This window comes from Polistes canadensis, unplaced genomic scaffold (assembly GCF_001313835.1).
Source record: "Polistes canadensis isolate GaletaPanama2010 unplaced genomic scaffold, ASM131383v1 scaffold_177, whole genome shotgun sequence".
Classification (NCBI taxonomy): domain Eukaryota; kingdom Metazoa; phylum Arthropoda; class Insecta; order Hymenoptera; family Vespidae; genus Polistes; species Polistes canadensis.
The window spans coordinates 68511-80750 of NW_014569724.1; the positions used below are offsets into that span (position 1 = coordinate 68511).

General features: G+C 32.1%; 3 protein-coding genes across 3 annotated transcripts in view; 1 reads left to right on the forward strand and 2 right to left on the reverse strand.

Moving 5' to 3' along the window:
• Positions 1-2493: 2493 nt before the first annotated feature.
• On the reverse strand, positions 2494-6227 carry LOC106789314 (urea transporter 2-like). The gene is made up of 10 exons (XM_014753413.1): positions 6189-6227; positions 5843-5965; positions 5576-5695; positions 5150-5301; positions 4923-5058; positions 4271-4399; positions 3954-4101; positions 3685-3869; positions 3447-3614; positions 2494-2583 (listed from the first exon to the last, which is right to left on the reverse strand). Exons 1-10 carry the CDS (start codon positions 6225-6227, stop codon positions 2548-2550), a joined length of 1236 nt encoding a protein of 411 aa, XP_014608899.1. The 3' UTR covers positions 2494-2547.
• A 492-nt stretch (positions 6228-6719) lies between these two features.
• LOC106789333 (DNA replication licensing factor Mcm6) lies at positions 6720-10255 on the reverse strand. Its single transcript, XM_014753451.1, has 11 exons — positions 10076-10255; positions 9803-9946; positions 9450-9714; positions 9167-9369; positions 8890-9088; positions 8283-8813; positions 7888-8193; positions 7476-7812; positions 7280-7402; positions 7058-7200; positions 6720-6985 (listed from the first exon to the last, which is right to left on the reverse strand). The coding sequence occupies exons 1-11, from the start codon at positions 10165-10167 to the stop codon at positions 6866-6868; spliced, it is 2463 nt and encodes an 820-aa protein (XP_014608937.1). The 5' UTR covers positions 10168-10255; the 3' UTR covers positions 6720-6865.
• A 1045-nt stretch (positions 10256-11300) lies between these two features.
• Positions 11301-12240, forward strand: part of LOC106789315 — a 1540-nt gene continuing 600 nt past the window's right edge. The window contains exons 1-2 of the mRNA XM_014753414.1: positions 11301-11364; positions 11846-12150. Of these exons, the coding sequence (XP_014608900.1) occupies positions 11323-11364; positions 11846-12150 (347 nt within the window). The 5' untranslated portion in view covers positions 11301-11322. The remainder of the gene's footprint in view (positions 11365-11845; positions 12151-12240) is intronic.

A 12240-nucleotide genomic window follows, 5' to 3' on the forward strand; every position in this document is an offset into this window, starting at 1 on the left:
CCTACCAACTATCCCTTACCTACCCTCTCTTCCACCTCCACGTTTACCCCACATCATCCACCACCACCACCACCACCACCACCATCGTCACCGCCACCATCAGCAGCAGCAGCACAACCTCCTCATCATTTTCATCCACCTACTGACGCAATAAATGTTGCTGTTCAACGTTGAAGAAAAACTCACTCACTCTCTCACTTTTTTCTCTGTACTTTCTATTTTTCTTTCTCTCTCTCTCTCTCTCTCTCTCTTTCTTATCCAAAAACCTCGTTGTGTTTCCCTGTTGCCATTTATTTTTCTCTCATATCACCCGTCGATACAAAAACGCATAAGATTTAACCGAAGAGATATTATTCGCATATTATCGTATACACGCATATACGTATATTTACCTGTATGACCGTAGCTAACGCTCGATCGATCGATGGGGGCTAAAGTCGCTTCTTCGATTACCATAGAATGAGAACTATTGTCGTTTGTAATATATATATATTGTATGTGATATATCTAACTGAACCGTAATATCAAAGCGTGACGTGTTACTCGACATATCTCTTCAACGTATGAACTTGATATGGCTTTTGAGTTCAAACGATCAACCAGATTAATACATATCACCACCCCATTCCGCAGTGGGGCTTTTGCTCTCGATGGATCCGCGCCAGTTTCAACCATACAGTTGGGTCGGAATTTTCGAGTTGCTTCTTTGTTAACGACCAAAAATACTTTCTCTCTTTCTTTTTATTTTTTTCGTTGCTTTTATTCCGTTTTCGTGTACGTGGATCTAACTCGTATATGTACACGTAGATTATTATAGAGTACTGGTACTGCGGCATTCGCATTGTTTCCATTTGCCGTATCGTATTAATTTTGTGTACCAAGTACTTCTGCTTTCTTCATTATTACGTTTTACCCGATTTTTTTTCTTTTTTTTTCTATTTTCTTATATTCATGTGCGTCGTGAGTACACTGTATAAGAAATTATGAAATATATATGTAATATTTTTTAATATACTCCCGGATATATTATTTTTGTATTCGTTTTCTCTTATTTTTCTTCCGATAAAAATTGTATTCGTATATGCGCGTATGCGTGTGTGTATGTTTCTACGTGAAATCGAATATTTGTATATGTGATAAGAAGAAGAAGAAGAAGAAGATCGTAAAAAGAAATAGTTGTGTTATTGGACCACTTCGATCGGTGGTGGCGCCCATTTTTATCATTCTCCTTTTCATATCCTAAAACTGGATTTCTGCTAGATGGAAACTACATAATCGTATTATCCCGATTTATCTTATATATAAATGGAATAACGTTTAAAGAATTTCTCTTAATCGGCTATTTTCGATAGGATCTATATCTTTTCTAGAAAGTTTTTAGAGTTATTTTCCATTGAAATAGCACCCCATATATGTAAAAGAATTTTCTATATTATCCTTTATGTAGAATCTTACAAGTTTTCATATAAAACGTATAGAATGAAAATGGAATTTTGTGATAACGATATCGAACTAGAGCTGATAACAGCCAGTAGTAATAGTCGTCGTCTTGTTCGAGGACATAGATTTTATCCACCGCAGTAGTAGCAGCATCATCATCATGCAGAGTTTTACATGAAATTTCTCCAGTAGTTGTCGTCGTATTAGTTTTCTCTATACGATTGAAGAAAAGTTTTCTACGATCTACCACCACCAACTTTTATATTGCATCGTCCTATCTATTTATCTTTATTTTTTATTTACTCCTATTTAAAAAAAAGATTTGCGATATTTTTCGATGCCAATGGGAGGAACACCGTTTTTATGTCGCGCAGAAGATGAACGTTTTTTGTGGGTATCGTAAAATCGATATTTGACCATCCAAATGGAAAGATTGCATTGTGCACGTGTTGCAAATCTCACGAGTTAGCCAATAAAATATCATGACTGAATTTATATACCAAGCAAGTGAAGTGAAAGTAGTAGGTCTTAGAAATTTGATCGATCGACCTGTGGCTTTTTACTTGCTAGTGCATTTCATCCAAATATTTATCGTTCCAGATTTATTCTTCAAATGTTCCCGAATTTAATTCGCGAATTTAACGTCGGAGTTTCTAAGCGTTTCTGTGATAAGTAGATTAGCACGTCCCTACTTTGATTTTATACATATATAATAAACATGTATATTCTATGGGAAAAAGAAGTAGAAAATCTTTTTCCAAGATTAGAATTTCTTTTCGAGGATAAGCAATCTTTTCGTAAACACACGGAATGTCGATCAAAGTATCGATCTATTTCCGTTTATTCCAAATTTTTCTCGTTCATCCGTGAAATTGTTGAAGCAATAAAAATCATTTTAGATATTCCACTTTGATGGAACTATCAAATCTTCCTATCCAAGAAAAATTCTTATTCGTGACTTATCGAAAGATCAAACAAAAACGTAGACTTATTATCGATCTTCCTTCCGTACTTTTTTTCCGATACAAAATAACAAATACAATAAATATTACCTAACATAACATATTTTATTAAATTCCAAGAAGCAGTTTATTTGATCTGCTGATTCTAAGGAAGCGCAGGGTCCATCTCGGAATCCTCGACCTAGATTAAAATAGAAAAAAACAACTCGTTAAATTCCGGTCGATTTTTTTTAACCGAAAAGCGCAGAAGTTGATCTTTTGAATACTTCGTTTCACCCCTTTTTTACGAGTTAAGCTTAACTTCGACGCTTAACATCCAACCTAAATCGGCTATCCTTTTCTAACCCGTATCAAAAGAGAAACTTTAACTCTCTCTCAAACTCCTCCTACAAAATAAGGTGAATAACTTGCTAAGGGTAAAATCAATTTGTTCGGAGCTGCCAGCTCCAAAAGGGCGTGGTTTTCATTCCCTCTTTGGGGGATGCTGCCACGTTGGTGATGATGATGACGATAACGATGATGATGATGATCATGATGATACATAGACATCTCCAATTAAAAGCTTTACTTCAGTCTAATCTTATGTATGTTTGCGCGTGTTCCTGTGTGTTTATTTATTTCAAGAGAAGTAATGTTTGATGTATGAAAAATAAATAGAGATAGGATGAAGATGCATTTCTCGATGCTTGTTTTAACTTTACCGATTAGATACATGCGTTGCTATGACTTCGAAGATACACCGACTGAGAGGAATACTGGAAATATTTCAAAACGTAACTACACAGATATCATAGCCGGTGTTTGCTATTATCACTCAAGTGGGAGTGATTTTGATAATACTTCGATCTTATTATTATTTACGTATTTATCAAATTTGAGAGTATTATTAATAGATCCTATGCGATTTACCTGTTTATCTTGTGATGATTCATTCGGCGAGGTAATGAAAATGAGTTATATATATATAAAAAAAAAAAAGAAAATTGCAAATAAAATCTTGTATGTTAGATATTTTATAATGAAAATAAATTTAATTATACCTACGCTATCTTGTTTGATGTTCTTTCTATATGTAATATAATCTTGACGTTGTTTTTCGGGATAAGAATACTGCAGTGGTTTAGGAAATATTGAATCCGACGACGCGCTACGCAATTTTACGAACAAACTCGTGCTTATTGCGAAGGGTAACGTTAAAATTGGTAAACCGATCTGTAAAAGAAAATACGATTACGATTTAATACGATTACCTATCGTATCGTTTTAACGATATTCAATTTACCTTTCCTAATAGAATTCGTAGGACGTATTGAAGTATTACAGTGTAAACGATGGCTACGAGGGTTGCAACAGCAGTTTGTACATTAAGTACGAATAAATTACCCCCTAAGGCGGCGCCAGTCAAGAAACTGTTGAATCCCCACAATCCTGAGAATACCTCATTGTGTGGTACCCTAAATTCTAAGCCTAAGAAAATAAGCTTGTAGTTAGGTATGCGAGAGTTCAACAACGAATAGTAATTAATGTTTAAAAGGATGTACATACACGTACCTGTTAGTGTGCCAATAAATACACCTGCGAAAGAAAATCCAGCAGTAGTTGGAGAATAAACTAAAACTGCCAAATAAATAGTAGCTCCTGCTGCAATATTGTCAACGCCGAATACTTGGGATGACGAGACGACCATACCCCGGAAGATCTGTTATAAGAACAAGAAAAATAATGAAAATATTCCGTTTATACTGTTGAATAATTAATTGTTTTGAAAATGTACCGATCCTTTGATCGAGGTGGGGTTGTATACATTCGAGTTCGAAGAACAAAATGCATTGAAATCGAGTTAAACAGAAGAGATAGTTGATCTTTACCATTCCCCAGTCGACGTTAACATCTGTTACATTTGCTGTGATAAAACTGGCATCGTCTGTCCTTCCATCACTTGTTGCATTGTCCTCGAAACAACGAGAATATAAAGTACAAGTAGCTAGCAGCAACATCTCGAGTTTGTACACAGTTCCTCATACGCCATAGTGATATGTTTCTGTTATTTTATACAATTTTCCTAATATTCTCCAATCGCATTCTCCTTCACACAAATTCTAATATTTTATTTGATTTATTTTTCTTTTTAAATTATTATCGATACAAAATATTTGCAAAGAAAAGAACAAAGAAAAAAAATAGATGAGTATTGACGTTGGTCCGAAATCCAAGTTGAAGGAATATCATTGTCAACCGAAATTCTGACCGAGCTTGATCAATACTAGAGGGAAAGTTATACCCGTTTGCGTGAGGGTGTTGCTAGGGTTTGTATTTTCCCTCGTGAAATATATATATATATACTCTAAAATGGGAAGCCCTTTTCCAAAATAATTGTGTTGCTTTGGTCGCGAAATGTAGATATTTCTGTTCAAGAAATACGATTCGACGGGGGGTGATCTCTTTTTTCAGGGGGAATTTTTCTCGATCACTGTGGCGCAGAGAATTATTTTCAATTATTTCGTTATTATTCATATTTACCATTGCTTGAATGTTTAACGAATCGACTAAGTTATCTTGCATTGTTAGAATAAAAAGTAATACTAATTCGACCAGATTAAAAGGCCACGTTATACTCGGAATTTCATTGTTTCCCAAAGAACGAGTCAGATAAACACTGAAAAAATTCATTATCAGCCGAATTACCTATCTCTGAATCGTTAAAATAATTCGTCATTTTATTCCAATGTTCATAAAATTATTCTCACCTCGTTATTGTTCCTATGAGTATAAGCAAATAACTAAAAGCATCGAATTCGCCATATAAATTTGGTACCAAACCGGCTGACAGTGCACCGACTAAAAGTGGATTGAACACCGTCAATCCATTTTCTATAACTTGTTGAGAATCTTTCATCAGCTGCAAATGAAATATTACAAAACAAAACAAAATCTAAATTATGATCGAGAATTTGCGCATTGCGACAGAATAATTGTGTCAACTTTTCGGATGACGCGTTATAAACAAATAAGATAATAATCATGAGCGAAAAATATTGCATGTGTAAATGATAAATCGTAATATTTTATTTTTTCTTTTCTAAACTGCGCGAACGCATGACACGAGAAATATTTGTATTATTATTATTATTATTATTATTATTATGTAAAAATGATTGATATCGTGCACGTACCATGGAAAGTAAAAGACCTAGAAAACCAGTAGCAGTAGAAAAGGCCAAGATCTTTGGTGCCGTTGCTCCTAAAGCGATTACTATTAATAATCCACTTAGTGGATTATTAGCAAACACGACCTAATAGATTATATAAATATTTCGATTTAGATAAAGTTAGATCTAAAGTGTGTTGTCTCTTGCTTATTGAATTCATGGCATCTTGAAAAGGCTTTTATCTACTTAATTAATCATAATCAATATTTTGTAATAAATGGTTTCACTCACTTGCCCGTAGCCTCGTAATAAAGCATCCAATAATTGTAAGGGAACCCAAATCGGCTTGTTCTTTTCCGACAACACATTTTTCAAAAGAACAAAGTCACCGATGCATGCACCACGCGGACGTTCCTAATTAATAATTATATTAAATATCAAATAAATTAATCGCGCGCGCGCACGTAATTTTTTTATTTTTTATTTATATTATTTATTAAATAATAACTTATTTTGTAGAGTTTTCAATTGAAATTTTTTCATATCCACCGGTGAATTTAAATTTAATCAATTAATGAGGGTAACAATAATTGTTTTAAATGTATTTTTTTTTGTTTAAATTACAAGTTTAATTTACCTCATTGTAAGAAAGAGTACGAAGTTTTTCTTCAGGCATCGTGAATTCGCATAAAGAACATCATCTTCTGACAACACCTGAGTCCTCTTAATCACTGTTCTAGATTACCCCACCACATGAAGATAAGTATTAAGACGATAAAAATGTGTACATTGTTTTTATTAACTCGTAAAACTTTGTAGGTACAGATAAAAGATATACTTTCTTCAATTTATCTTGCCGCATTCAATTTTCTAACATAATACGACTTTTTAACGAAACATTTCATTTCAATTTATAAATAAAATCTATTTAGTAAGATCAAATGTGCAATTCTAACAGGAGAGTAACATCGCTGAATAAACTAAACTGTTCTAATCGTTGACCCACTTCAAACGCATCGTTAATTTATCAGACAATTAACATACGTTTAAGAAGAAACAATTAACATTATCACCTTTTTTTATTAGAGGTAATAATTATTAAAAATTTTCGTAGAAATGTACACCACATTTTTCTGATTATAATTTTAAATAAAAAATAATTTGTTTATTGTTAAAAAAAAAACATATTGTTTTATTTCTTTCATACAGATATCTTTTGATTATTACAAAATATCATAAAGGTATAAAAATATTCAGCAATTTTAAGGCACTTGGATTTGTATGAAATTGTTACTGATAATATTAAAAAAACTATTACACATCTAAAACATAATTAGGGTGTACAACTAACAAAGGATCATCCTCTTTTTCCTCCTCGACTTCTTTACTTTTGCTTTTTAAATCTTTCGTAGTAAGAGGTATAATAATTTGGTCCTGTAAAAATAATAATAAGTATGATTAAACTGATAACATTAGAAATAGATTAATAAATATTCTGATACATACATGATAAGTTAATCTATCGACAATCTTTTCAATGAAATTTTTACGCTCTAATAATTCCTCTTCAGAATCTATTTGATCCTGTATTTGATCGAGATACCACACAACCAAATCGGATTTACGTATTCCACCTTCTTTACCATCACCTGTATAAAAAACAGAACAAACATTAAATTTCTAATTAACATAATAGAACTTAATTTAAAGCGTAAAAAAAATGTTTACCTTCGCTTTCAACGCGAGCTTCTTCGTTTCGCATGTAAAGTATTAACATATTCGACAAATTTTTGTATTCCTCAAATGACATGGTAAGCTTTTTCTTTTGTATTTCTGGTTGTTCGGTTGTTGCTGTGATAAGATAATTAATTTTTTTTATTGTTATCTTTTTTGTATATCAATATAAAAAGATAATTAAACTTACGCGAAGTAGGCGCATTATTATCATCCTGATCCATCTCATTGAACGCAGCCATAAGTGGTGGTGGATCATCTATTCTCACACCTGAGTTTGCTTCCATGTCTACGTCTTCTAAATCAATATCTGGTTGTTCAACCGTAACGATACTTTTGTTCAACAAACGTTTAGCTTCTTTAACATGTTTAACAGTAACTTCATCTACACACTCGAGTTTAGCTAATGCTTCTGATAATCTGATCATGCTTTCCAATTGTCTTACTGTAACTCTCCATTTTCCTGAGCCACTACCTGTCCTTTGTCTCATTGTTGTGTAACATTCTATCAACAGTTCTGAAGCTTCCTGAATATTTTTATGAATCAATTAATAAATCAGATAGCACAAAGTAAATTTTCATTTTTTTCCAAAAATGCTCACCTGACTTAGAACGGGCTTGAAGTATTTCGCAAAGTTAATATATCTTATAATTTCAGCTTGAGTATATATGACCTCGATATCTTGTATATTGTCGCAATGTAAATCAACTATTCTTTTAGCGATAGCATTATCTATTATCTCGTTAGATTCGTCTACTAAAATAAAAAAAAGATCAAATCTTGACATAATAGGTGCTGATAATAAAATGTTTTGTTGCAATGATTTTTTCCTATCGTAACGACCACCGATAGGATTAGCTGCCGCCAGTATAGATGTTCGAGCATTCAAAGTCGCTCTTACGCCTGCCTACAAATTTGGAACGCGCGCGTATAAATATATAATAAATATATAATAAATATAAAATAATAGACTATTTTACTTTTCTTTTTATTTACCTTAGCCAATGAAATTGTTTGTTGTTCCATAGCTTCGTGTATGGCTACTTGATCTCTAGGATCCATTTTATCAAATTCATCGATGCAACAAATGCCATGATCGGCAAGCATCAAAGCACCAGCTTCAATTACAAATTCTCCAGACTCTTCGTCTCTGACTACAGCTGCAGTTAAACCAGCGGCGCTAGATGCTTTACCAGATGTGTAAACTGCTCTAGGTGACATATCAGTAACGCTTTTAAGAAACTGTGATTTAGCAGTACTTGGGTCTCCAACTATACAACAATTGACGTCTCCTCTTAACGACGTTCCTTCTTCCGTAGTTTTCCCGACTCCTCCAAAAAGCATTAACGTTATTCCCTTTTTAATTTCTTCATTACCGTGTATCGCAGCAAACATGCTGGTTGATAGATTTTGATAAAGATTTTTATCACGGCTCATCTCATATATTCGATTCCATTCTCCCTCGGTCATTTGTTTCTTCATCATTTCTTGGGATATTTCTTCCATAACCATTTCATGTCCACCAAACTATAATTAAATTAAATATTAGCATTAATTGTAACTTTTAACATTTTTAATATTTCTAATAACATTTATCAATCACCCTAAGACTTGTTGCTGTAATACTACAAGCAAGGAATGCTATTTTGTATGTTAAATCTCTGACACCGAGTGCTTTAAGTCCTGTAAAACCCTCATCTTGATCACCCTGTTTATGTCTTGACATAGGCTCTGATCTTATACCAGGTAAAGATAATGCACCTACATCTGGTACTACTATTAACGTACCAGTAAAATCATATCTGTAATACAAAAAGTATAAATGAAAATACATGTAAAAATAAGGTTTACATATTTTCAATAGACAATTATAAAAATACCTGTCACCAGCTTGTACGCTTTCCACTATTTCCGCTCTTAAAATAACTTCAAGAGAACGTGGAATGCATCCTCTAGGCAATTCTGCTTGCGTTTCTTGCATTCTTACTTTTTGAAAGTCTATGAATACGGAATTGTCCACATCTAACATAAATCGACGTCTGTTACTGCAAACAGGATTATGACAAATCGTTGGATTCGTAAACTATAAATATAAATTTTTATAATTAATTTGATATATGATACACAAGTAATACAGTTAACAAAATATTTTTTTGAATTTACCTTAAACTGTTGTTTTATATTTTTAATAGTTGCATTGCAATCCATACAAATAAAGGTACCAAGTACTAATTCAGGATGAACAGGATGCGTTCTCACAACTTGTCCCGATATACGAATGAGACTTCCAAGCTTAGTCGTATTCAATTCTCTAAGCTTTTGTCTTGTTGGTACGTCGACAAAACTAATATAACATTCTTTATCTTTATTCAGTTCTCCTCTATCTTTTACAAAATTTGACACCGCTTGACAAAGAAATGGATACACTCTAAATAAAATAAATAGTACATATATTATTAAGTTATGCTTTTTATCAGAGATCTTTGTATGAACAGATAAATTGATTTTATAGTAACCTGTAATATTCTTCAACTATAGTTGTAGATAATGCTTGATTATATGAATCAACATCATCGAAGGATACTTCCAAAGTACTGCGTTCTGGACTTATTAATTCTTTAGCGGCTTCCACATACTTGACAGTACCATCTTCCTTAAACCTAACATTCAACATCAATATAAAGTAATTCTAAAAGAATTTATTAGAAGAAACAATGAAAATTTTGTGTGTGTGAATAATTTGATAAACAATTTTGTTCTTAAAATGATTGTATAATAATAGAACTTACTCTTCTAGAAAATCTTGAAATAATTTCTGACATTTTGTTCCTATTTCATCTGTTATACGCAACCGATGTAATTGTGAATCTCCAATATCCATTTTTAATAATAATTAAATTCTAATAATCATCAACTCTCGGTTTGTCTTATACAAATATAATATCTGGTAAAAAGTTTTTGCGGGAACATAAAATAAATAACAGTCAGATGGTGATAATCCTAATTTTTTAGGAACATGTCCAGAAAGTTTACTTCCATTTGGCATCAGATGGCTCGTCAAAATTATTTTATCTTATGAGTTTTTATAGAGAAACCTAACTTATCGACAAAGGATAAAAGCGCATATAAGAACATAGCGCACTCTATATATTGATCTATAATTATTCGTATAGATCATTAATTAAATTTCCATTTGTGATAAATTTCTAAATAAATAAATTATTTTTGTTTGTTATATTCAATCTTTTTGATGTAAATTAAAGATTGTGAATTTAATTGTTAAATTATTATTAATTTTAAATAAAATTAAAGTAGAAATATGAATAATAAAATATCATTTATTGTAATATTAGTTATACATACTTGTATACATGAAATTGCGATTTTTGAAGTGTTAATTTTCACTCTGATTGAATTTAATATTTCTCATATATCGCATATTAATTGAATATTGATGAATGTCCAACATGCTCTCTCCGTGGAATAGAACTGTGTTGAAAACCTCAATTATCGATAAATTACGTTTATATCCTAGTGATATTGTCTCGGCTTTATATACTGTCGATCTATAGAACATAGAAATTAGAACTAGTAATTAGTTAATGGCGTGCAATTTCAAATGAATAATATTTTACAAATTTTATCGATTTATATATATATTTTAAATGACATTTAAAATACAATATAATGAATATTATTTGACCGTAATAATATAGATAATTGTGTGATAATAAAAAGCAAAAGGTATCCACCCGTTAATTCCGATCAAGGCAATATAATAATGAAACATTTAATTCGTTTTTAAAGTAATGTCGGAACACATTAAAAGTGCAACACACAAGGGGTCGGTCCGGTGGCGTTTGGTTGGAAACCGAAAAGGGAAAGCGATGAAATCTTTCGAGTGGATAGATATGTAGTCGTTGTATGTACTTCCTGCCTTAGACAAGGCTTAGCTCTTAGCGAACGAAACGTCCTACGGTATAAATGGAACGCGAAGTGCCTACAGACGTTTTAGTTCTTTTCAAGATAGTGTCGGATGATGGGCCACGCATCCAAAGAAATACTCTTCTTTTTCTTGGTAATATATAACTTTTTCTAAGAATTGTATACAGATATAATAACTCGATCCAGCTGTACTCGTTTATTTATACTCGTCACAATCATAAATTCTTTACACAGCAAAGTGATTTCAAAGTATATGAGATTTTATTCAATTTCTGATAAATTATAATAGTCGAGTTTCAATGTAATTCATTATAAGAGGGTTATAAACATTCCTAGTATAATTAAGGACAAGATATACCCCTAATAAATCCAAATACATGTCAATAGGAGTACGGTTACCTTCAAAGGATTTTTAATACTCAATTATATCAAGAATGTTACGAACGGTTTAAACAATAATTTACCAAAGTTAGATCATTAAGTAAGATTGAAATAACATTATTAAGATTTATTTTTAATCGTCGGATAGTGTTTTGAAAAAGGTCATCATAAAAATAAAATGTTATTTTCTCGTCGATTTCTTTTCCAATGGTCTTTTCATTGATTTAATTCAGGTAACGTGCATCTACATGACGTGCGGAATACTAATGACAAGCCCAACAAAATTGCCGTCTATCGTGCATAGTTATTTACCACCTCGAAGTGTTCCCGTTTCAATGAGATCTTCGAGTAGCAGCATTGTATATGCCAATCACAAGTATGACGTTGTCGATGAACCCGAAGAAATTCCTGGCAAAGGAAGAGGTGGTCATCATTTCGAAGCTAGTTACTTGTATCCAAGCTCGAGACCAATCACGGTATCACTTCCGTTTAAGGACGAGATTGTTCAAACGTTCGATAAAGCTGAGAAAATAGTCAGGTGACAATTAAATTGATGTATCAATTATCAATCTTATTAATTTATTAATTAAAAAAATAATAAATATATATATATATATATAAATAATAA